Source organism: Bufo gargarizans, chromosome 6 (genome assembly GCF_014858855.1).
Source record: "Bufo gargarizans isolate SCDJY-AF-19 chromosome 6, ASM1485885v1, whole genome shotgun sequence".
Taxonomy (NCBI): Eukaryota; Metazoa; Chordata; class Amphibia; order Anura; family Bufonidae; genus Bufo; species Bufo gargarizans.
This window is the reverse complement of record NC_058085.1, coordinates 241,028,569-241,055,584: the sequence shown is the minus strand read 5'-3', so window position 1 is coordinate 241,055,584 and position 27,016 is coordinate 241,028,569. Positions and strand designations below refer to the sequence as shown.

The 27,016-nt window shown below is 46.6% G+C and overlaps 1 protein-coding gene across 2 annotated transcripts; it reads right to left on the bottom strand.

Moving 5' to 3' along the window:
* Positions 1 to 4,690: 4,690 nt before the first annotated feature.
* LOC122941335 (gastrula zinc finger protein XlCGF57.1-like) lies at positions 4,691 to 26,507 on the bottom strand. Of its 2 annotated transcripts, none has more exons than XM_044298473.1 (2): positions 26,403 to 26,507; positions 4,691 to 7,366 (listed from the first exon to the last, which is right to left on the bottom strand). In XM_044298473.1, exon 2 carries the CDS (start codon positions 7,252 to 7,254, stop codon positions 5,326 to 5,328), a length of 1,929 nt encoding a protein of 642 aa, XP_044154408.1. In that variant the 5' UTR covers positions 7,255 to 7,366; positions 26,403 to 26,507; the 3' UTR covers positions 4,691 to 5,325. The 2 variants fall into 2 exon arrangements, with proteins under 2 accessions (XP_044154408.1, XP_044154409.1); XM_044298474.1 differs by lacking the exon at positions 26,403 to 26,507 and adding an exon at positions 8,370 to 8,566.
* Between the last annotated feature and the right edge of the window lie 509 nt (positions 26,508 to 27,016).

The following is a 27,016-nucleotide window of genomic DNA, read 5'->3' as shown; positions in this document are numbered from 1 at the left end:
GTATTACTATGTATTACAGAAGTAGAGAAACTGAAACTTTGAAATTTGCTAATTTTTGCAATTTTGGGGTAAATTAGGTATTATTTTGTGCAAAAAAAATAATTTTTTTGACTTCATTTTACCACTGTCATGAAGTACAATATGTGACGAAAAAACACTCTCAGAACGGCCTGGATAAGTCAAAGCGTTTTAAAGTTATGTGCACTTAAAGTGACACTGGTCAGATTTGCAAAAAATGGCCTGGTCCTTAAGGTGAAATAAGGCTGTGTCCCTATGGGGTTAAGGGGTTAATATACACAAAATCTCCAAATATATCTCCAATTCTCTCACTATAATCTACTTATACTCACAATATATCAGTGACTTACATATGCAATTGTTTTTTGGCAAACAGAGCCACAGCACAACATCCTTTACGTAAAGTTTGGAACAAATCAGGTTCTATTAGAATCAGTTAGCTCTATTCAATGCAATTTATTTGCATTGCACTTATTTTATATTAAAACATTTTTCCAATAGATTTTCATTTAAAAAAAAATGTTTGAGCGTTTGTCTTCTACAGCCTGCATGCTATCTCATATAGTCTGCTCTCTTCCCTTTGGAGTGAAATCCTTTGGATGTGAAACCCCTTTCTCTGCACTCTTCCTCTTTCATAAACACTTGTAAGCTGAATTCTGATTTATTTGATAATAATTCAATGAAAATATGTGTTTATGAGCTCTTAGAAGTACAGAAACATACAATTACACTTACTGGTAATAATTTTCTAAAAGTCTCCACGAAAGCACTACTGAAATGGCCACACCCTGAAGGGACAGGAAAAACGGCTGCAGAGAGGATGAAAGGCCCCATCCCCTAAGCTTGACACCTTGCTGAGTACCTTTCTATCCTGTTCTACTCGGCTAGCTCTGGAGCTCCCATATAAATTTATGGAACAGCTGTATGCATGTGTGACCAGCTGCTCCGTTCATTTCAGGGGGAGCTGCAGGTGGTATGAGGCCCCCATTCTCATGATCAGCAGTAGGACCCCCAAGTTATCCCCTATCCTGTGGAACAATACCGGCTGCATGCACAAAGCACAGAAACTGCAAGCCAAGGCACAGAGGCAGCTCCACACATCCCTCACTCATACTTAAAATATCCTAAAGCCATTTTTTTCTAAGGTCCTATGGAATCATTCCCCACCCCGTATTGTGTATAGGGTGCTTATTTAACGGAGGAGGCAGGGCAGTTTTGGTCTATCAGATATTTTTAACTTGTACCAGGCCGTTACCATTTTCCACACTGGTTTTTGGCATTGAAAATATCTTGAACCTACACCAGCAAGAGGATAGCTGTAGCGTTCAATCTGTTTCACTGTCTGCTACAAGAAGCACCAAACTTATGTAGAGGCCTACACCTCTGTATAACTTTGGCACTTACTCCAGCAGCGCAGAGGGACTTGAGACCAGCATGGAAAACGCCAGTCTTAATAAATGTCCCCCACAGAGTCCCAATACTCTTGACCTCTTCTTCCATTATTCCACATTAGCTACGGATACATAATTCTGACACACGGTCACCTAAGCTTTCTAAAAATGTATAACCCCTGCTCTCATCCTCTGCGGCTCCTCTTCTTAGGTTTCAATAGCTTGAAAAATATGGTTTAAACTTTTTCTCATCAGAAAGATATCTGCACAGAAATTTAAAGCAGTAACTGAACCATGGTTTTTCAGATAAAAATTTGGTTTTATTTATAAAAATCACAATAGTTTCCATCTAAAGCAAAAGGGATGTTACTTGTATTGCTAAATTGCTAGATATGATTCATGGGTGTTTCAGGTGGATATCAGGTTAATATTTTCTCTGCACGGACCAACGAATTGCACCATTTTAGTGTCCATCTGCTGTCAGGACAGTACATGGAGGAAAAATACTGTTGTGTGGGTAAAGCCTTAAAATATTTTCTGTGTTTGTGGAAATCCAGACATAATCCCGAGAATATGCTAGTTTTAGTGCTCTCCCTTCGGATGTTGTGCTTGTCCCACCCTCCAACTGAATATGACCCATTCTAATTATTGTTTGCATCTCAGAGGGTAATTCCCATAGAGTTTTATGATATGTTCTATCATACTTTTGTAGCAATATAACATGGTATATCTCCTTATTTAAATCCATCAGCCTATGTCTAATTTTCCATAACACCTTAGAATTTGCATACCAACTACTCTTAGGCTACTTTCACACTAGCGTTCGATCGGATCCGTTCTGAACAGATCCGATCATAATAATGCAGACGGAGGCTCCGTTCAGAACGTATCCGTCTGCATTATTTTTAGCATATAACAGCTAAGTGTGAAAATAGCCTCGTACGGATCCGTCCAGACTTTCAATGTAAAGTCAATGGGGGACGGATCCGCCTGAAGATTGAGCCATATTGTGGCATCTTCAAACGGATCCGTCCCCATTGACTTACATTGTAAGTCTGGACGGATCCGCACGGATCCGCACGCCTCCGCACGGCCAGGCGGACACCCGAACGCTGCAAGCAGCGTTCAGCTGTCCGCCTGTCCGTGCGGAGGCGAGCGGAGCGGAGGCTGAACGCCGCCAGACTGATGCAGTCTGAGCGGATCCGCTCCATTCAGACTGCATCAGGGCTGGACGGCTGCGTTCGGGTCCGCTCGTGAGCCCCTTCAAACGGAGCTCACGAGCGGACCGACGAACGCTAGTGTGAAAGTAGCCTTATATCTATAAGGACAGCCCTGGTCTCTAAACAGGCATTTAGAATTTTATTAGACTTTGTGAGGTCCACCATGTGCCCATTCATTTTTAAGAGTAGATGTCTTAGGCTACTTTCACACTGGCGTTTTGGCTTCCCATTCCCGAGTTCCGTTCAGGGTTCTCACAAGCGGTCCAAAACAGATCAGTTTTGCCTTAATGCATTCTGAATGGAAAAGGATCCGCTCAAAATGCATCAGTTCAGTCTCCATTCCGCTCTGGAGGTGGACACTAAAACGCTGCCTGCAGCGTTTTGCTGTCCGCTTGACGAAACTGAGCCAAATGGATCCGTCCTGCTACACAATGTAAGTCAAGTCACAAATTAAGTCTGGCACAATAGAAAACGGATCCGTCTCCCATTGACTTTCAATTGAGTTCAAGACGGATCCATCTTGGCTATGTTACAGATAATACAAACGGATCCGATCATGACAGATGCATGCGGTTGTATTATCATAACAGATCCGTTTTTGCAGATCCATAACGGATCCGCCCAAAACGCAAGTGTGAAAGTAGCATTAGTCACACCCATGTTAATAATGCCACTGAATAATAGTTTTCCACTTTGTTGCAAAATCCAAGAGGACAAAGAAAAAAAATTCAAGAAAGTAACTGTTCATATACTGTATTTACTAGACTATATATGTGTTCTGTAGAGATGGACTTTATGTTCAACTTTTTAAATGTCTAAGGATATATTCACATGGCAATGAAAAATGGCCATGCGACGGCCATTTTCAAAACAATTGAGATCTATGGGTGTATTTACAGGTACAGGTGAAACTTGAAAAATTTGAATATAGTGGAAAGTTCATTTATTTCAGTAATGCAACTTAAAAGGTGAAACTAATATATGCGATAGACTTGTTACATGGAAAGTGAGATATTTCAAGCCTTTATTGGTTATCATTTGGATGATTATGGCTTACAGCTTATGAAAACCCCAAAGTCACAATTTGAGGTCCCCTTTGCTCAGGGGGTACCGATTAATTAGCTGACCAGAGTGTGATACTTTGAGCCTAGAATATCGAACCATTTCACAAAATTCTAATTTTAAGCTACATTAATACAATTCCTTTTAATTTGCATTACTGAAATAAATGGACTTTTGCACGATATTCAAATTTTTCAAGTTTCACCTGTATGTTGTTTCAACGGACTGTGAATACTTTCGGTCAAAAAAGAGGACTATGTGTTCTGACAGTCTGATGAACCCCATAGAAGTCAACTGGCCTGTTTTAACAGCTGTTCTACAGAATGGAATCCAGCTGATAGATCTTAAAAATGGCTTGGCTGCTAGGAGATGCTGAGGAAATCCCCTGTGGAGTATTGTTTGACTGTATATTCACACAACAGTAAAGAAACATTGGGCATAAAAAATGGATGGTGAATGGATGCCAAACAGCCATTAGAAGCGGCTAGATGGATAGGAAATGGACCGTCAAAAACAGACAATTTACGGCTATTTTCACACCTGCGTTCGGGGTTCCGCTTGCGAGTTCCGTTTGAAGGCTCTCACAAGCGGCCCCGAACAGATCCGTACAGCCCCAATGCATTCTGAGTGGATGCTGATCCGCTCAGAATGCATCAGTGTGGCACAGTTTGGCCTCCGTTCCGCTCAGCAGGCGGACACCTGAACGCAGCTTGCAGCGTTCGGGTGTCCGCCTGGCCGTGCGGAGGGAAACGGATCTGTCCAGACTTACAATGTAAGTCAATGGGGACGGATCAGTTTGACGTTGACACAATATGGTGCAATTTCAAACGGATCCGTCCCCCATTGACTTTCAATGTAAAGTCTGGACGGATCCGTCTAACAATTAGACTTAGACTTTTTTCTGAAATATAATGCAGACGGATCCATTCTGAACGGATACCATCGATTGCATTATAGGAGCGGATCCGTCTGTGCAGATACCAGACTGATCCGCTCCGAACGCAAGTGTGAAAGTAGCCTAAACGGGTTGTCTTTTTTAAATTTTTTATATTAATGACCTATCCTGTCCTCAGGATAGGTCATCAATATCGGATTAACGAGGGGAACGGGTTCCGGCACCCCCATCGTTCAGTTGTTTGAGGAGAACGCAGAACTTGTACGAGCACTGCCTTCTCTTTATTGTTTACCTACTTACCGTCACAACTGAAGTGGTGTGCAGGTGTATTTACACCTAAGTAGTCCCACTCACTTCAATGGGATGGCTTCTTCCTATTCACTTGAATCCAGAGCCATCCCAATTAAGTTAATGGGGGTCGCTTAGTTGTTATTACACCTGCTCCCCACTGTGTTTGCGACGGTGAGCAGGTAAACAATGAAGAGAAAAGAACTTGTAAGAACACTGTTTTATGTTCAAACTGCTGATCTGCGGAGTGCCGGGAGTTGGCCGCCCCCCGCCGATCTGATATTGATGACCTATCCTGAGGATAGGTCATCAATATAAAAAAATTGAAAAAAACAGACAAATCTTTTAACCGTTTTCTAATGGCTGTTTTTCCTCCACTGTTATGTGAACATAGCCTAATTCCTACTACAGTTTCCATTTCATTTTGACCAAGAACTCCTTAGAGACCATTCTACAATTTCCCCTCTCTATGAAGTCGCTCATGTTTTCCTAAAGAAGATTTGTCACTGTAACATTTTCCACAGTATGAACAAACAAATGGCTTCTCCCCGGTATGAAGCCTCTGGTGGATTACTAGGGATGACTTATCACAGTAATTTTTGCCACACTCCATACACATAAACTCCTTCTCTCCAGTGTGAGACCGGTAATGCCGCACCAAATTCCGTTTCTCACTGAAATGTCGCCCGCATTCCGTACAAGTGTACTGATTCTCCTGTGAGTGGATGTTCTCATGTTTTGTTAGAGAGGACTTGTACGTATAGCATTTACCGCACTTAGAACAAACATATGGTTTCTCTCCAGTGTGTATCCTCTGATGAATGATGAGTGACAACTTATTGCTCAAATCTTTACCACATTCAGAACAACGAAATTCTTTCTCTTCCAAGTGAGTTCTTTGGTGTCTGGACAACTTACCTTTCTCTGCAAAACATTTTCCACATTGTTTACATTCAAATGGTCTCTCACCAGTGTGAGACCTTTCATGCCTCACTAGTTTACCTTTTTCAGTAAACCGTTTGCCACACTGCATACAAGCAAAAGGTTTTTCACCTGTGTGGCTTCTCTGATGCACCAAGAGTTGGTTATTGCTCTGAAAACATTTGTCACATTCCGAACACTCGAAAGGTTTCTCTCCTCTGTGAATTCGCTGATGTGCGGCAAGTTGGGTAGTATCTAAAAAATGCTTTCCGCTTTCTGAGCATCTTTCATCTTTGTGAGTTGTTTTATGCCTGTCTAGTTTGCCTTTCTCAGCAAACTGTCTACTGCACTCTACACAGGCATACGGTCTCTCGCCAGTGCGAGTTTGTTCATGCCGGACTAAATTTCCTTTCTCAGAGAACCGCTTTCCACAAGTACACTTAAACGGCTTTTCTCCTGTGTGGCTTTTTTGATGGAGAAGCAGTTGGGAATTAGCGTGGAAAACTTTATAACACTGTAGACATTCATATGAACTCAGATTTTGGATGTCTTCAGGCTCTGAGTCGGAATTGTGAAATACCTTCTGCTTAACATGATGACGCCTATGTTTTCTCAGATGTGAGATATCACTAAAACTTCTTTCACATTCAACACATATAAACTCACCACAGTCTTCAATGTTCCTGCTGCTTTTATTGGGAGGAATAACTGAGTTGTCCTGCTTAATGTGAACACCCTGAAGATGAGATAAATCTGTACTCTCTCTAAGTGCATACCGGTTTTTGTCCAACATATTCTTTTCACTAAATGAATCTGGTCCCTGCTTTATGTGAGTCAACAGGCACTTTGTATCACTTATGACTGAATTAATGTCAGTGTTTGGTGCGTCATTTAAATTGGACTCCTTAATATCATGTGGCAGATATTCTTGTGCAAGATCTACTGGCTTATATACTTTAGGATTTATTCTATTTTCTCCATCCCATGAGGCTGGTTCCTTTTTCATTTTAACTGGTTCCTGTTCTGTATGACATAAAGTGGTGAGACCACCACTATAAAATGGGTCTGATTCTTCCTTAATGGGAGAGGACAGATCTTGTTTTATATAGTCTGTGGGTATACAGCTGTCTGCATTGATAGAACTACTTCTGTCAGATGAATCATGTTCCTCCTTAGGAGTAGATGTTTTTAGTGTATGATCATTCTGTGTACATGTGGCATTGTTCCAGAGATGTGTGATATCACATGAGGTTGGTTCTTCCTTAATGTAAGAAGATGCTTCTTGGAGTTTATGATCCGTGATTGTATAGACAGCACGGTCTGTAGGATCATCTGTATAACACGAGACTGGCTCCTCCTTGACGATTACAAATATATATTGTCTTGAATTATCTACTGTGCCATTGCCATCTTCAGATAAGGTGAACCGCTTGGCTGCCATCCTCACAGATGGTTGCATCCCATTTGGGTAGTATATTTTAAGGATTTCTGTTCTGTTTACAGATAATGATTCAAATCCTTGTCAGCAGCTATAAGATCAGTTTCTTGGTGTGACAGGTTTCCAAATACATCTGTTGAGGTGAAAAATGCATTTGTTAAATATTGTTATCATTCTATTATAACAATTATACCTGTTATTTGACAGGCAGAGGTATTAGAAAAAGTATGTCTACAAATATTATCCTTACGCTGGATTCCAGATTAACAATCGTCCAAGTTGCAACTGCAACACATGACTGATTTTTAATATGCACTAAGGGCCATGTATACACGTATCACATGGGCATTAGGACCACTGGAGACATTGACCAGAATAGTGCAAGCCCAGAGGAATAAATTTCACCATGGATGTGTTTAGTCTGTGTGCAGTCCTCTTCGCACACAGATGGAAAATATGGTTGTAGCTCCTCACATGCCATCATAAAATTATTCCAGTACCTTTCTCTTTAATGTACAGTAATCATCAACGTGATCGAGTTACACAAGTGTCCGAGGCTACATTTCAGAACTTCAGATCCCCACCAATCCTAAACTTTTGCAGTATTTTGCTATGGCTATCATATAGGTATGGATTCTGCAGGAATATCATTGTCTACAAGTGTAAATGTATCATCAATCAACAGTTTAGTGGGTTTTCTGGACGTTTGTTTGCTTCTTAAAGGGGTATTCCGGTTATGTAAAGTTATCCCCTAGCCACAGGGTAGAGAATAACTAATACATTGGTGGAGGCCCTACCCCGTAGTGCCCCCCCCCCCCCCCCTAAATTAATGGAGTGGGTGACAGGCAAGCGCACAGCCGCTCTATTCATTTCTGTGGGAGTTCCCAAGAAAGCTGAGTACCAAACTCCCTATCTCCAGAACTCCCATAGAAATGAATGGAGCATCTGAGCACATACCCGACCAGCTATTCCATTTATTTCGGGAGGCCTCCACAAGTTATAGGATCCCCTTTCCTGTGATTGGTGGGGGTCCCAGCGGTAGGATCCCCACCGATCTAATAGCTATCTCCTAATCTGTAGGTAGGTGATAACTTTACATAACCAGAATACCCCTTTAATGTCTAATAAACATTTACCTTCAAATAATGGGTTTATACACTCTTGGCATTCTCTCAATAACCTTCATGAGGTGGTTGATGGGAGTGGTTTTCAATTTCTTGCCTTCGTAATGAGTTTGAGACCATCAGTTGTGTTGTGCAGAAGTAGGACAGTTACATAGTTTCATACATTATGGAACTCTCTGCCTGAGGAGGTGGTCATGGTGAATTTACTAAAAGAGTTGGAGGGGCCTGGATGTATTTCTGAAATATAATAGTATTACAGGTTATAGTTACTAGAGAGGGGTTGTTGACTTATTTTTTTTTTGCCTTCCTCTGGATCAACTTGCAGGATAAGAGGCTGAACTGGATGGAAGGGTGTCTTTTTTCAACCTTACAAACTATGTTACTATGTGTTTAGCCCTATTCTACTAAACAGTGCCTTGAAAATGTATTCGTACCCCTTAAACTTTTCCACTTTTTCCCCACAAAGGGATTTTATGTGAGCAGCAAAGGAGCAAGTATATGTGAAGTGAAAAGAAAATGATACATGGTTTTCAAAGTTTGTAATAAGTATGGCATGCATTTGTATTTAGAACCCTGATACCCCTAAATAACATCTAGTGTGAACTGCCTTCAGAAGTCACCTAATTAGTAAATAAAAGTGTTACCTGTGTGCCATTTACTCTCAGTATAACTACAGCTGTTCTGCGAAGCTCCCAGAGGTTTGTTACAGAACATTAGTGAACAAAACAGCATCATGACAACCAAGGAACACACCAGACAGGTCAGGGAAAAAGTTGGGGAGAAGTGTAAAGCAGGGTTAGGTTATAAAAAAAATGGGAGGAGTAACGCTCAACTGCAAACCTACCAACACATCCGCCCACCTAAACTGACAGCCCAGGCAAGGATAGCACTAATTGGAGAAGTAGCCAAGAGGCCCATGGTTACTCGGGAGGAGCTGCAGAGATCCACAGTTCAGGTGGGAGAATCTGTCCACAGGACAACTATTGGTCACGTACTCAATAAATCTGGCCTTTATGTAAGAGTGGCAAGAAGAAAGCTGCAGATGGATCTGGATAGATTGGAGGCTTGGGCAGAGAAGTCACAGATGAGGTTCAACACTGACAAATGTAAGGTTATGCACATGGGAACTAAGGGGAGATCTAATAACTATGTATAAATATATCAGGGGTCAGTACAGAGATCTCTCCCATCATCTATTTATCCCCAGGACTGTGATGAGGGGTCTGGGTCTCTGCGTCTGAAGGAAAGGTTTGTACACATAAACATAGAAGAGGATTCTTTACGGTAAGAGCAGTGAGACTATGGAACTCTCTGCCTGAGGAGGTGGTGGTGGTGAGTACAATAAAGGAATTCAAGAGGGGCCTGAATGTATTTCTGGAGTGTAATAATATTACAGGCTATAGCTACTAGAGAGGGGTCGTTGATCCAGGGAGTTAATCCGATTACCTAATTGGAGTCAGGAACGATTTTTTCCCCTAAAGTGAGGAAAATTGGCTTCTACCTCACAGTTTTTTGTTTTTTTTTTGCCTTCCTCTGGAGATCAGCTTGCAGGATAACAGGCTGAACTGTATGGACAGATGTCTTTTTTCAGCTTTATAAACTGTTACTATGTATAAGCAATCCATAAGGAGTCTTATTTTCAATTTACCACAAGCCATGTAGGGGACACAGCAAACATTTAGAAGAAGGAGACCAAAGTTTAATTTTTACACCTAAAAACTAAATGCTATATGTGGTGGAAAACTAAACACTGCACATAACCCTGAACACACCATCTCCACTGTGAAACAAGGTGGTGGTAGCATCATGCTGTGTGGATGATTTTCTTCAACAGGGACAGGGAAGCTGATCAGAATTGATGGGAAGATGGATGGAACTAAATACAGGGCAATCCTGGAAGAAAACCTGGTAGAGGCTGCAAAATACTTGAAACTGCGGAAGAGGTTCACATTCCAGCAAGACAATGACCCTAAATATACAGCAGAGCTACAATGGAATGGTTTAGATCAGGCATGTCCAAAGTGCGGCCCTCCAGCTGTTGCAAAACTACAACTCCCAGCATGCCTGGATAGCTTACAGCTATTAGGGCATGCTGGGAGTTGTAGTTTTGCAACAGCTGGAGGGACGCAGTTTGGACATGCCTGGTTTAGATCAAAGCATATTCCTGTGTTAGAACGGCCCAGTCAAAGTCCAGACCTACAGTCAGGTCCATAAACATTGGGACATTGACACATTTTTGGCTCTATACACCACCAAAATGGATTTGAAATGAAACAAAAAAGATGTGCTTTAACTAGGGATGTCCCGATACCATTTTTTTAAGACTGAGTACGAGTACCGATACTTTTATTTAAGTACTCACCGATACCAATTACTGATACTAAATTTAACAATAAAATACACACACATGTATTTCCTGACCACTGACCAACCAAAAGGCCCCAAAACAGAACTATAACATTCCAAGGAGATGTTATACTGTATGGGGGCAGCCACAAGGAGACATTATACTGTATGGGGGCAGCCACAAGGAGACGTTATACTGTATGGGGGCAGCCACAAGGAGACGTTATACTGTATGGGGGCCACAAGGAGACGTTATACTGTATGGGGGCAGCCACAAGGAGACGTTATACTGTATGGGGGCAGCCACAAGGAGATGTTATACTGTATGGGGGCAGCCACAAGGAGACGTTATACTGTATGGGGGCCACAAGGAGACATTATACTGTATGGGGGCAGCCACAAGGAGACGTTATACTGTATGGGAGCAGCCACAAGGAGACGTTATACTGTATGGGGGGCCACAAGGAGACGTTATACTGTATGGGGGCAGCCACAAGGAGACGTTATACTGTATGGGGGCAGCCACAAGGAGACGTTATACTGTATGGGGGCCACAAGGAGACATTATACTGTATGGGGGCAGCCACAAGGAGACGTTATACTGTATGGGAGCAGCCACAAGGAGACGTTACTGTATGGGGGCAGCCACAAGGAGACGTTATACTGTATGGGGGCAGCCACAAGGAGACGTTATACTGTATGGGGGCCACAAGGAGACATTATACTGTATGGGGGCAGCCACAAGGAGACGTTATACTGTATGGGAGCAGCCACAAGGAGACGTTATACTGTATGGGGGCAGCCACAAGGAGACGTTATACTGTATGGGGGCAGCCACAAGGAGACGTTATACTGTATGGGAGCAGCCACAAGGAGACGTTATACTGTATGGGAGCAGCCACAAGGAGACGTTATACTGTATGGGAGCAGCCACAAGGAGACGTTATACTGTATGGGAGCAGCCACAAGGAGACGTTATACTGTATGGGAGCAGCCACAAGGAGACGTTATACTGTATGGGGGCAGCCACAAGGAGATGTTATACTGTATGGGGGCAGCCACAAGGAGATGTTATACTGTATGGGGGCAGCTACAAGGAGATGTTATACTGTATGGGGGCCACAAGGAGACGCTACTGTAAGGAGTCAGGACAACAATTTTTGAAGCCCCTCCCTCCTCAGTATAATCATCTTGTGGCCATCATACAGTAATGTATATTTCTTCTTGCCCTAATGCCTGCTTTTAGAGATCAATGTGCAACTTGCAGGCAGGAAGGGAAGGAGCAGGGCCATAGAAGACAGACACAACAATCTTCTAACTAAACTTTATACACTTACTAGGGTCGGTTCCTATAACTTTTAAAACTACTGGCAGGCGAACTCTGTTTGAGGAGGCCGGAGGGTGTCTGGACTTGAGAGGCATTTAGATGGGAAGTTCGGATCTTTTTCATGAATCTTTTCATTCGAATCAGTTCATTCAAAAGAACCGATTCATAAATCGAATCTTCGGTTCACTTGCTGAGTCTGCTCTCAAGTGAACCGAAGGTCACGAGGGACTCGCTCCTGGCAAACACAGCTCTGCTGCAGTGAATGCAGTGGAGCAGACTGAAATGTAATTACAATGTATAGTTATTGCAGGGACTCAGAGAATCGGCTGAGAGTTTATTAGTTAAAAGAATCGAATGAGTCAGACACGTGTCACCCACCGAGTCCCTGCTAGGCTTCCTGCTCTGCTACATGCTACACTGCTGCATGCACCCTGTACACACACAGCTCTGCTACATGCTATACTACCACCTCCCCCCCCCCCCTCCTTCCCCTCTGACTCATTTGATTCTTTTAACTAATAAACTCTCAGACGATTCTCTGAGTCCCTGCACGACTCCCCCTGTGCTGTGAGTCAGTGCTGGACTGCTGGCTGCCTCTGATTGGTTGGAGGGCAGGGAGGGGTGGGGCTAGCTTCCACTGTCGGCTCCTATTACACTGCCTGCTGCTGCCTCTATGCTAATCTGACTGAGCTGTTTCACGCTCAGTCAGAGGAATCGACTCTTCCGGTTCAGTGATCTGAATGTTTGACATGACCAAGGGATCGGTCATGTCAAACAAATTTAATCCGTTTCTATGAGGAGGTAAGTTCTAGACTTGACAGTGGCGAATCAATGGATGTCGTATATCTGGACTTCTCCAAAGCATTTGACACTGTACCACATAAAAGGTTAGTATATAAAATGAGAATGCTCGGACTGGGAGAAAACATCTGTATGTGGGTAAGTAACTGGCTCAGTGATAGAAAACAGAGGGTGGTTATTAACGGTACACACTCAGATTGGGTCACTGTCACTAGTGGGGTACCTCAGGGGTCAGTATTGGGCCCTATTCTCTTCAATATATTTATTAATGATCTTGTAGAAGGCTTGCATAGTAAAGTATCAATTTTCGCAGATGACACTAAACCGTGTAAAGTAATTAACACTGAAGTGGACAGTATACTACTACAGAGCGATCTGGATAGATTGGAGCCTTGGGCAGATAAGTGGCAGATGAGGTTTAACACTGACAAATGTAAAGTTATGCACATGGGAAGGAATAATGCAAGTCACCCGTACATACTAAATGGTAAAACACTCAGTAACACTGACATGGAAAAGGACCTAGGAATTTTAGTGAACAGCAAACTAAGCTGCAAAAAACAGTGTCAGGCAGCTGCTGCCAAGGCCAACAAGATAATGGGTTGCATCAAAAAGGGCATAGATGCCCGTGATGAGAACATAGTCCTGACACTTTACAAATCGCTAGTCAGACCACACATGGAGTACTGTGTACAGTTCTGGGCTCCAGTGAACAAAGCAGACATAGAAAAGCTGGAGAGGGTCCAGAGGAGGGCAACTAAAGTAATAACTGGAATGGGGCAACTACAGTACCCTGAAAGATTATCCAAATTAGGGTTATTCACTTTAGAAAAAAGACGACTGAGAGGAGATCTAATTAATATGTATAAATATATCAGGGGTCAGTACAGAGATCTATCCCATCATCTATTCATTCCCAGGACTGTGACTGTGACGAGGGGACATCCTCTGCGTCTGGAGGAAAGAAGGTTTGTACACAAACATAGAAGAGGATTCTTTACGGTAAGAGCAGTGAGACTATGGAACTCTCTGCCTGAGGAGGTGGTGATGGTGAGTACAATAAAGGAATTCAAGAGGGGCCTGGATATATTTCTGGAGTGTAATAATATTACAGGATATAGCCAGTAGAGAGGGGTCGTTGATCCAGGGAGTTATTCTGATTGCCTGATTGGAGTCAGGAAGGAATTTCTATTCCCCTAAAGTGAGGAAAATTGGCTTCTACCTCACAGGGGTTTTTTGCCTTCCTCTGGATCAACTTGCAGGATGACAGGCCGAACTGGATAGACAAATGTCTTTTTTTGGCCTTATGTTATGTACTATGTTACTATGATTCAGAAGAACGATTCGTTCATGATCCGGACTGTATTTGCTGTGTGAGATGCAGGGGCAGGCCGCGGACGGACACAGACACATTTAGAAGCGGCGCACAGGTATCGGCAGTGGTATCGGGGACATTTGCACGAGTACATGTACTCGTGCAAATGTCCGGTATCGGTCAGTATCGGGACATCCCTAGCTTTAACTGCAGACTGTCAGCTTTAATTTGAGGGTATTTACATCCAAATCAGGTGAACGGTGTAGGAATTACAACAGTTTGTATATGTGCCTCCCACTTGTTAAGGGACCAAAAGTAATGGGACAGAATAATAATCATAAATCAAACTTTCACTTTTTAATACTTGGTTGCAAATCCTTTGCAGTCAATTACAGCCTGAAGTCTGGAACGCATAGACATCACCAGACGCTGGGTTTCATCCCTGGTGATGCTCTGCCAGGCCTCTACTGCAACGGTCATCAGTTCCTGCTTGTTCTTGGGGCATTTTCCCTTCAGTTTTGTCTTCAGCAAGTGAAATGCATGCTCAAATAGGATTCAGGTCAGGTGATTGACTTGGCCATTGCATAACATTCCACTTCTTTCCCTTAATAAACTCTTTGGTTGCTTTTGCAGTATGCTTTGGGTCATTGTCCATCTGCACTGTGAAGCGCCGTCCAATGAGTTCTGAAGCATTTGGCTGAATATGAGCAGATAATATTGCCTGAAACACTTCAGAATTCATCCTGCTGCTTTTGTCAGCAGTCACATCATCAATTACTACAAGAGATCCAGCTCCATTGGTAGCCATACATGCCCACACCATGACACTACCACCACCATGCTTCACTGATGAGGTGGTATGCTTAGGATCATGAGCAGTTCCTTTCCTTCTCCATACTCTTCTCTTCCCATCACTCTGGTACAAGTTGATCTTGGTCTCATCTGTCCATAGGATGTTGTTCCAGAACTGCGAAGGCTTTTTTAGATGTCGTTTGGCAAACTCTAATCTGGCCTTCCTGTTTTTGAGGCTCACCAATGGTTTACATCTTATGGTAAACCCTCTGTTTTCACTCTGGTGAAGTCTCCTCTTGATTGTTGACTTTGACACACATACACCTACCTCCTGGAGAGTGTTCTTGATCTGGCCAACCGTTGTGAAGGGTGTTTTCTTCAGCAGGGAAATAATTCTTCAGCCATCCACCACAGTTGTTTCCCGTGGTCTTCCGGTGTTGCTGAGCTCACCGGTGCATTCCTTCTTTTTAAGGCTGTTCCAAACTGTTGTTTTGGCCACGCCTAATGTTTTTGCTATCTCTCTGATGGGTTTTTCAGCCTAATGATGGCTTGCTTCACTGATAGTGACAGCTCTTTGGATCTCATCTTGAGAGTTGACAGCAACAGATTCCAAATGCAAATAGCACACTTGAAATGAACTCTGGACCTTTTATCTGCTCATTGTAATTGGGATAATGAGGGAATAACACACACCGGGCCATGGAACAGCTGAGAAGCCAATTATACCATTACTTTGTGTCCCTTAACAAGTGTGAGGCACATATGCAAACTGTTGTAATTCCTTCACCATTCACCTGATTTGGATATAAATACCCTCAAATTAAAGCTGACAGTCTGCAGTTAAGGCCTCATGCACACGACCGTTGTGTGCATCCGTGGCCGTTGTGCCGTTTTCCGTTTTTTTTCGCTGACCCATTGACTTTCAATGGGTCCGTGGAAAAATCGGAAAATGCACAGTTTTTCAGCCGAGACCGTGATCCGTGTATCCTGTCCGTCAAAAAAATATGACCTGTCCCATTCTTTTGACAGACAACGGTTCACGGACCCATTCAAGTCAATGGGTCCGTGAAAGAACACGGATGCACACAAGATTGGCATCCGTGTCCGTGATCCGTGGCCGTAGGTTACTTTCATACAGACGGATCCGAAGATCCGTCTGCATAAAAGCTTTTTCAGAGCTGAGTTTTCACTTCGTGAAAACTCAGATCCGACAGTATATTCTAACACAGAGGCGTTCCCATAGTGATGGTGGCGCCTATAGTTAAAATATACTAAAAGAACTGTGTACATGACTGCCCCCTGCTGCCTGGCAGGTGCTGCCAGGCAGCAGACCCCCCCTCCCTTCCCTGTAGTTAACTCATTGGTGGCCAGTGCGGCTGGCCCCCCCTCCCTCCCCTGTAGTTAACTCATTGGTGGCCAGCCCCCCTCCCTCCCCTGTAGTTAACTCATTTGTAGCCAGTGGGCCCCCCCCTCCCCTGTAGTTAACTCGTTGGTGGCCAGCCCCCCCCCTCTCTCCCCTGTAGTTAACTCATTGGTGGCCAGTGGGCTCCCTCCCCTGTAGTTAACTCGTTGGTGGCCAGTGGCCCCTCCTAATTAAAATCTCCCCCCCCCTATCATTGGTGGCAGTGAAGAGTACCGATCAGAGTCCCAGTTTAATCGCTGGGGCTCCGATCGGTAACCATGGCAACCGGGACGCTACTGCAGTCCCGGTTGCCATGGTTACTTAGAAATTTGTAAAAGCATCATACTTACCTGCGAGCTGCGATGTCTGTGTCCGGCCGGGAGCTCCTCCTACTGGTAAGTGACAGGTCTGTGCGGTGCATTGCCTAATGATCTGTCACTTACCAGTAGGAGGAGCTCCCGGCCGGACACAGACATCGCAGCTCGCAGGTAAGTATAATGCTTCTACAAATTGCTAAGTAACCATGGCAACCGGGACTGCAGTAGCGTCTCGGTTGCCATGGTTACCGATCGGAGCCCCAGCGATTAAACTGGGACTCCGATCGGTACTCTCCACTGCCACCAATGATAGGGGGGGCGGGGAGAGGGCCCACTGGCCACCAACGAGTTAACTACAGGGGAGGGAGGGGGGGCCCACTGGCCACCAACGAGTTAATTACAGTTGAGGGAGGGGGGGCCACTGGCTACAAATGAGTTAACTACAGGGGAGGGCTGGCCACCAGCGAGTTAACTACAGGGGAGGGGGGGGGCTAGCTACCAACGAGTTAACTACAGGGGAGGGAGGGGGGGCCCACTGGACACCAATGAGTTAACTACAGGGGGGGAGGGGGGGGCGGCCACACTGGCCACCAATGAGTTAAAAACAGGGGGTCACAGTTTTTTAGTATATTCTAACCTGAAGCGTCCCCATCACCATGGGAACGCCGCTGTGTTAGAATATACTGTCGGATCTGAGTTTCACAATGTAACTCATATCCGACAGTATATTCTAACATAGAAGCGTTCCCATGGTGATGGGGACGCTTCAAGTTAAAATATACCATCGGATTGGAAAAAACTCCGATCCGATGGTATAAAAGGGACTCCTGACTTTACATTAAAAGTCAATGGGGGACGGATCCGTTTGCAATTGCACCATATTGTGTCAACGTCAAACGGATCCGTCCCCATTGACTTGCATTGTAATTCAGGACGGATCCGTTTGGCTCCGCACGGCCAGGCTTTTTTTTCATGTCCGTGGATCCTCCAAAATCAAGGAAGACCCACGGACGAAAAAACGGTCACGGATCACGGACCTACGGACCCCGTTTTTGCGGACCGTGAAAAAATACTGTCGTGTGCATGAGGCCTAAAGCACATCTTGTTTGTTTCATTTCAAATCCATTGTGGTGGTGTATAGAGCCAAAAATGTTAGAATTGTGTCGACGTCCCAATATTTATGGACCTGACTGTAAATCTCATTGAGAATCTGTGGCAAGACTTGAAGATTGCTGTTCACAGACGCTCTCCATCCAATCTGACTGAGCTTGAGCTATTTTGCAAAGAAGAACGGGCAAAAAAATTCTAATTGTGAAAAGCTGTTAGAGACATACGCCAAAAGACTAGCAGCTGTAATTGCAGCGGAAGGTGGTTCTACAAAGAATTGACTCAGGGGACTGAATACAAATGCACGCCACACTTTCCAGATTTTTATTTATCAAAATTTTTTAAAACCATGTATCACTTCATTTCACACATACTTGCTACTTTGTGTTGGTCAAATACATAAAATCCCAATAAAATACATTTTAGGGTCCATTCACACGTTTTTTGCGGATCCGTTGTTCCTGAAAATGTTTCCGTATGTCATCCGTTTTTTGCGGATTCAATAATCAAATAAAGTTGTTTGGATTTCTTTGAAAAAAATTTGAAAAAATAAATAAATAAATTTGTTATGTGTTTCCAGGAACGGAATCCGCAAAAAACGGATGACATACGGAATGACATCTGAATGTCATACGTTTTTTGCGGATCCATTGACTTTGTATTGTACCAGGATCCGGTTTTTCAGGACAAGAATAGGACATGTTTTATATTTAAACGGACATGCGGAACGGAACAACGGAAACGGACAGCACACATTGTGCTGTCCGATTTTTTCCAGGACCCATTGAAAATGAATGGGTCCAGATCTGGTCCTGATCTGTTCCTGAAAAAACGGAACAGATCAGGAAAGAAAAAACGGACGTGTGAATGGACCCTAAGTCTACTTTCACACTGGCGTTTTGGCTTTCCATTTGCGAGATCCGTTCAGGGCTCTCGCAAGCGGTCCAAAACGGATCAGTTAGGCCCTAATGCATTCTGAATCATTCTCAGGATGCATCAGTTTCCTCCGTTCAGTCACTATTCCGCTCTGGAGGCAGACACCAAAACGCGGCCTGCAGTGTTTTGGTGTCCATCTGATGAAACTGAGCCAAACGTCCTGGCACAAAGTCAATGGGGACGGATCCGTTTTCACTGACAATCTGGCACAATAGAAAACGGATCCGTCCTCCATTGACTTTTAATGGAATTCAAGACGGATCCGTCTTGGCTATGTTAAAAGATAATACAAACGGATCCGTTCAGAACTGATGCAGACTGTTGTATTATCTGAACGGATCCGTCCATGACGGATCCACACAAACCGCGAGTGTGAAAGTAGCCTGAGTTTGAGGGTGTAAGGTGAAAAATTCAAGGAGTATGAATACTTTTTCAAGGCACTGTACATCATCATCATCAAAAGGGCACTTACTCAGCTCTTTTCAGAAATCCCATAGAAGTGAATGAAGTAGGGATGCAGCTAACGATTATTTGAATAATCGATTAGTTGTTGATAATTTAATCGATTAATCGGGAATAACACCAAAATTTTAAAAAAAAGGGGTTTATATGATTTTACTTGAAAAATTATGTTCAAAGACCATATTAAAACAAATTTTGGAGTTACATAACTTTTTGCATTAGGCCTCATGCACACGACCGTTTTTTTTTTTTAAGGTCCGCAAAAACGGGGTCCGTGATCCGTGACCGTTTTTTCGTCCATGGTTCTTCCTTGTTTTTTCGGGGATCCACGGACATGAAAAATGAAAAAAAAAAAATCTAAGTCAAGTTTGCCATTGAAATGATAGGAAAAAACGGACAGGGATCACGGACACGGATCACGGCCGCGGATGACAATCTTGTGTGTATCTGTGATTTTTCACGGACCCATTGACTTGAATGGGTCCGTGAACTGTTGGCCGTGAAAAAAATAGGACAGGTCATATTTTTTTCACGGCCAGGAAACACGGATCACGGATGCGGCTGCCAAACTGTGCATTTTCCGATTTTTCCACGGACCCATTGAAAGTCAACGGAAAACGGCACAACGCCCACGGATGCACACAACGGTCATGTGCATGAGGCCTTACAATGTAAAAAAGACAACATGTCCACATGGTCAGGGCTGAGGCTAGCTCTCTTCTTACACGCTATGTTACCTGTAGCAGAGAAGAGGCGTTCTGATGGTGTGGATGTACTTGGGATAGACAAGTATGATATTGCAAGTTTACATTTTATGGGAGATCTGTGGATGACACTATTATGGGGGGATTTGTGGATGGCGCTGCTATGGGGAGGGGGATCTATGGATGGCACTGCTATGGGGAGGGGGATCTGTGGATGGCACTGTTATGGGGGGATCTGTGGATGGCACTGTTATGGGGGGATCTGTGGATGACACACTTTTATGGGGATCTGTGGATGACACACTTTTATGGGGGATCTGTGGATGACACACTTTTATGGGGGATCTGTGGATGACACACTTTTATGGGGGATCTGTGGATGACACACTGTTATGGGGGATCTGTGGATGACACACCGTTATGGGGGATCTGTGGATGACACACAGTTATGGGGGATCTGTGGATGACACACTTTTATGGGGGGATCTGTGGATGACACTGCTATGGGGGGGATCTGTGGATGACACACTTTTATGGGGGATCTGTGGATGACACACAGTTATGGGGGATCTGTGGATGACACACAGTTATGGGGGGATCTGTGGATGACACACTTTTATGGGGGATCTGTGGATGACACACTTTTATGGGGGATCTGTGGATGACACACTTTTATGGGGGATCTGTGGATGGCGCTGTTATGGAGGGGATCTGTGGATGGCACTGCTATGGGGAGAGGGATCTGTGGATGGCACTGCTATGGGGAGAGGGATCTGTGCACTGCTATGGGGAGGGGGATCTGTGGATGGCAATGGCACTGTTATGGGGAGGGGGATCTGTGGATGGCAATGGCACTGTTATGGGGAGGGGGATCTGTGGATGACACTGTTATGGGGAGGGGGATCTGTGGATGACACTGTTATGGGGAGGGGGATCTGTGGATGACACTGCTATGGGGGGATCTGTGGATGGCGCTGCTATGGGGAGGGGGATCTGTGGATGGCAGTGGCACTGTTATGGGGAGGGAGATCTGTGGATGGCACTGTTATGGGGGGATCTGTGGATGACACACTGTTATGGGGGATCTGTGGATGACACACTGTTATGGGGGATCTGTGGATGGCGCTGTTATGAAGTGGATCTGTGGATGGCACTGCTATGGTGAGGGGGATCTGTGGATGGCACTTATGGCGGGATCTGTGGATGACACACTTTTATGGGGGATCTGTGGATGACACTATTATGGGGGAATCTGTGGATGGTGCTGTTATGGAGGGGATCTGTGGATGGCACTGCTATGGGGATCTGTGGATGGGAGTGGCACTGTTATGGGGAGGGGGATCTGTGGATGGCACTGTTATGAGGAGGGGGATCTGTGGATGACACTGTAAGGGTCCATTCACACGTCCGCAAAATGGATCCGCATCCGTTCCGCAATTTTGCGGAACGGGTGCAGACCCATTCATTTTCAATTGGGCCGGAATGTGCTGTCCGCATCCACATTTGCGGATCCGCACTTCCGCATCCGTGCTTCCGTTTCCAAAAAAAATAGAACATGTCCTATTCTTGTCCGCAATTGCGGACAAAAACAGGCATATTCTATTAGTGTCGGCAATGTGCGGTCCGCAAAATGCGGAACGCACATTGCCGCTTTCCGTGTTTTGCGGATCCGTGGCTCTGTGTATCCGCAAAACAGGTTGCGGACGTGTGAATGGAGCCTTATGGGGAGGGGGATCTGTGGATGACACTGTTATGGGGAGGGGGATCTGTGGATGACACTGTTATGGGGAGGGGGATCTGTGGATGACACTGTTATGGGGAGGGGGATCTGTGGATGACACTGTTATGGGGAGGGGGATCTGTGGATGACACTGTTATGGGGAGGGGATCTGTGGATGACACTGTTATGGAGAGGGGGATCTGTGGATGACACTGTTATGGAGAGGGGGATCTGTGGATGACACTGTTATGGAGAGGGGGATCTGTGGATGACACTGTTATGGAGAGGGGGATCTGTGGATGACACTGTTATGGAGAGGGGGATCTGTGGATGACACTGTTATGGAGAGGGGGATCTGTGGATGACACGGTTATGGGGAGGGGGATCTGTGGATGACACGGTTATGGGGAGGGGGGTCTGTGGATGACACTATATAGCATCTTATGCTAAATGTGTCGTCCACAGATCTCCCCCATAACAGTGTCTCCCGAGTCCCAATACACCGGCCCCGCCGCTCACAGCAATATCTAAAGAGCATTCCTTAACCGTTATCCTGCAGTCACTTTTACGCCTGGTTCACTTGAGCGTATTTGATACGCGTGTTTTACGCGCATTTTTGTTGGACGTATTCGGGGCGTTTTTGGGAATAGGAAACGCGTGTCGTACGTGCGTTCTTGCGATTGACCAAAGAGGCGTCCAATGAAAAACAGAGGTGTTTATGTACAGAACACGTGACAATAGGCCCCAAAGAAGCTCCTGTACTTCTTTTGGGCGTAGGGCGTTTTACAGCGCGTTCGTACGCGTTGTAAAATGCACAGGTAAGAACCATGCCCATAGGGAAACATGGGTTTTCGCCTATTGAGCGTTTTACAGCGCGTAGCAACGCGCTGTAAAACTCTCAGGTGTGAACCAGGCCTTACTTAAACTTTAGATCAGCGCTATGAATTGATCTTTAATACCTTACAAAATCAAATACAATGAAGCTCCGGTAACAGGCAGAGCAGGCAGCGGCGTAACGTCACTCACTCACGTGATGCGCCTGCTCCGCCCACTTTATGAATGACACAGGGGGAGCAGGCGTGTCACGTGAGTAAGTGACGTTACGCCGCTGCCTGCTCTGCCTGTTACTGGAGCTTCATTGTAAGGTAGAATAAAGATGCGCTGATTTAAAGTAAACCGCCCGCCCGCATAGCAACGAAACGGCGATTATTCGATAACGGGATTCATCGACAATGAATCCCATTATCGAATATTATCGATAAATTCGATTAATCGTTGAAGCCCTAGAATGAAGAGCTTATGCCCTGTATGCCAGAGGTCGCACTACGTTTCTGCCAGAAGAGTAAAAACACTCCTCTTACAATTTTTGAGGAGTATTTTTACTCGAGAAGGTGTACGAAAGTTGTGGTAATTCAAATACATAATACATAGGCCTGCACTTGCCCACATCCGCTTTGGAGGCTGCGTTTGGAGCCTCTGCGGCAGATTCTGTCGAAAGACCAGACAAAAAAGCCTCATATGCAGCACTTTTTTTATAATCTGGTAAAAAGGACAGATCCCAAACGGAAACTGAACATCATAGTCGGCTGAGTCTGTTCAGCTTCTTCCCTGTGGGGTGATGGGGTGGGGGGGGTCACCAGTGGGGTGACAGGAGGACAGGGAAGCAGGGTCACCAGTCGGGTGACAGGAGGACGGAGAGCAGCAGGGTCACTCACTAGTGGGGTGGCAGGAGGACAGGGGACAGGGTCAACAATGGGGTTACAGGAAAATTGGGAGCAGGGTCACCAGTGGGGTGACAGGAGGAGGGGGGTGCAGGGTCACCAGTGGGGTGACAGGAGGAGGGGGGAGCAGGGTCACCAGTGGGGTGACAGGAGGACCTAGAGCAGCAGGGTCACTCACTAGTGGGGTGGCAGGAGGACAGGGGACAGGGTCACCAATGGGGTTACAGGAAAATTGGGAGCAGGGTCACCAGTGGGGTGACAGGAGGAGGGGGGTGCAGGGTCACCAGTGGGGTGACAGGAGGAGGAGGGCGGAGCAGGGTCACCAGTCAGGTGACAGGAGGAGTAGGGGGGAAAAGGGTCACCAGTGGGGTGACAGGAGGAGGAGGGGGGAGCAGAGTCACTTGGGGTGACAGGAGGAGGAGGGGGGAGCAGGGTCACCAGTGGGGTGACAGGAGGACGGGGCAGCAGGGTCACTAGTGGGGTGACAGGAGGAGGGGGGAGCAGGGTCACTAGTGGGGTGACAGGAGGACGGGGCAGCAGGGTCACTAGTGGGGTGACAGGAGGACGGGGCAGCAGGGTCACTAGTGGGGTGACAGGAGGACGGGGCAGCAGGGTCACTAGTGGGGTGACAGGAGGACGGGGCAGAAGGGTCACTCACTAGTGGGGTGACAGGAGGACGGGGCAGAAGGGTCACTCACTAGTGGGGTGACAGGAAGACGGGGCAGCAGGGTCACTCACTAGTGGGGTGACAGGAGGACGAGCACCAGGGTCACTCACTAGTGGGTTGACAGGAGGACGGGGCACCAGGAGGACGGGGCACCAGGGTCACTCACTAGTGGGGTGACAGGAGGACGGGGCAGCAGGGTCACTCACTAGTGGGGTGACAGGAGGACGGGGCAGCAGGGTCACTCACTAGTGGGGTGACAGGAGGACGGGGCACCAGGGTCACTCACTAGTGGGGTGACAGGAGGATGGGGCAGCAGGGTCACTCACTAGTGGGGTGACAGGAGGACGGGGCAGCAGGGTCACTCACTAGTGGGGTGACAGGAGGATGGGGCAGCAGTTTCACTCACTAGTGGGGTGACAGGAGGACGGGGCAGCAGGGTCACTCACTAGTGGGGTGACAGGAGGACGGGGCAGCAGGGTCACTCACTAGTGGGGTGACAGGAGGACGTGGCAGAAGGGTCACCCTCTAGTGGGGTGACAGGAGGACGTGGCAGAAGGGTCACCCTCTAGTGGGGTGACAGGAGGACGTGGCAGAAGGGTCACTCACTAGTGGGGTGACAGGAAGACGTGGCAGAAGGGTCACTCACTAGTGGGGTGACAGGAGGACGGGGCAGCAGGGTCACTCACTAGTGGGGTGACAGGAGGACGTGGCAGAAGGGTCACCCTCTAGTGGGGTGACAGGAGGACGTGGCAGAAGGGTCACTCACTAGTGGGGTGACAGGAAGACGTGGCAGAAGGGTCACTCACTAGTGGGGTGACAGGAGGACGGGGCAGCAGGGTCAGTCACTAGTGGAGTGACAGGAGGACGGGGCAGCAGGGTCAGTCACTAGTGGAGTGACAGGAGGACGGGGCAGAAGGGTCACTAGTGGGGTGACAGGAGGACGGGGCAGAAGGGTCACTCACTAGTGGGGTGACAGGAGGACGTGGCAGAAGGGTCACTCTCTAGTGGGGTGACAGGAGGACGTGGCAGAAGGGTCACTCTCTAGTGGGGTGACAGGAGGACGTGGCAGAAGGGTCACTCTCTAGTGGGGTGACAGGAGGACGTGGCAGAAGGGTCACTCACTAGTGGGGTGACAGGAGGACGGGGCAGCAGTTTCACTCACTAGTGGGGTGACAGGAGGATGGGGCAGCAGGGTCACTCACTAGTGGGGTGACAGGAGGACGGGGCAGCAGGGTCACTCACTAGTGGGGTGACAGGAGGACGTGGCAGAAGGGTCACCCTCTAGTGGGGTGACAGGAGGACGTGGCAGAAGGGTCACTCACTAGTGGGGTGACAGGAGGACGGGGCACCAGGGTCACTCACTAGTGGGGTGACAGGAGGACGGGGCAGCAGGGTCACTCACTAGTAGAGTGACAGGAGGACGGGGCAGAAGGGTCACTCACTAGTGGGGTGACAGGAAGACGGGGCAGAAGGGTCACTCACTAGTGGGGTGACAGGAAGACGTGGCAGAAGGGTCACTCACTAGTGGGGTGACAGGAGGACGGGGCAGCAGGGTCAGTCACTAGTAGAGTGACAGGAGGACGGGGCAGAAGGGTCACTAGTGGGGTGACAGGAGGACGGGCAGAAGGGTCACTCACTAGTGGGGTGACAGGAGGACGGGGCAGAAGGGTCACTCTCTAGTGGGGTGACAGGAGGACGTGGCAGAAGGGTCACTCTAGTGGGGTGACAGGAGGACGTGGCAGAAGGGTCACTCACTAGTGGGGTGACAGGAGGATGGGGCACCAGGGTCACTCACTAGTGGGGTGACAGGAGGACGGGGCACCAGGGTCACTCACTAGTGGGGTGACAGGAGGACGGGGCACCAGGGTCACTCTCTAGTGGGGTGACAGGAGGACGTGGCAGAATGGTCACTCACTAGTGGGGTGACAGGAGGACGGGGCAGCAGGGTCACTCACTAGTGGGGTGACAGGAGGACGGGGCAGCAGGGTCACTCACTAGTGGGGTGACAGGAGGACGGGGCAGCAGGGTCACTCACTAGTGGGGTGACAGGAGGACGTGGCAGAAGGGTCACTCTCTAGTGGGGTGACAGGAGGACGTGGCAGAATGGTCACTCTCTAGTGGGGTGACAGGAGGACGTGGCAGAAGGGTCACTCACTAGTGGGGTGACAGGAGGACGGGGCAGCAGGGTCACTCACTAGTGGAGTGACAGGAGGACGGGGCAGCAGGGTCACTCACTAGTGGAGTGACAGGAGGACGGGGCAGAAGGGTCACTAGTGGGGTGACAATGTTGGATTGAGATTATGTAAGAAAGGATGATCACATTCATTTGAATTCATATTCCTTATACAACAGGCATACATCACACCTAAACAGGGTTTTGTCAATGGTGACATTTCTATATCTATAGTATACAAGGAAGTACACTTACCTCCCCACTGCCTGCACACACCAGATTGGCAGCCCTAGCCGAAAATGGGACTGGGCGCAGAAAGGATTTATGGGAAATGTAGTTCTCGTTCTCCCGCAGACTGAAGCTGAGCTACAAAAATATGGCGTCAGTCTTTGACATACAGTTCTGTCTCTTTGGGTAAATTTGCGAGGTATATCCGCCGGATGGCTCATGATACAGGCATACCTTGGTATTGTTCTTCACATTTAATACATATATGCACAATGGCAAAATGTCAGGGGCACGTCATACAGAAAAGCCGACATCTATTTCTAGGAGATGCCAGAGTATGCTAAAACACCTGTGAGCTGTCATGACCATGTGACCAGTCACGTGTGTGCAAAGAGGCTCCGGCATGCACCGCGCAGGGCTCAGTGTGTTGCTGGTTGTGCCGGCGACCTGGGTGTAGAATGAGCGCCCGCGCAGGGCTGCAGGGGGAGGGCGGCTGATACAGTTATGAGAGGGAATAAAACATTAAAAGTAGAGATTATCATCCACAAAATACCAACTCGGCAGATTACAGATTTCGCAGATTTTTGCTTGCTTTAGGGCATTTACTTTGAAAAATGTAAAATCGAGATTTTCACCCCAAA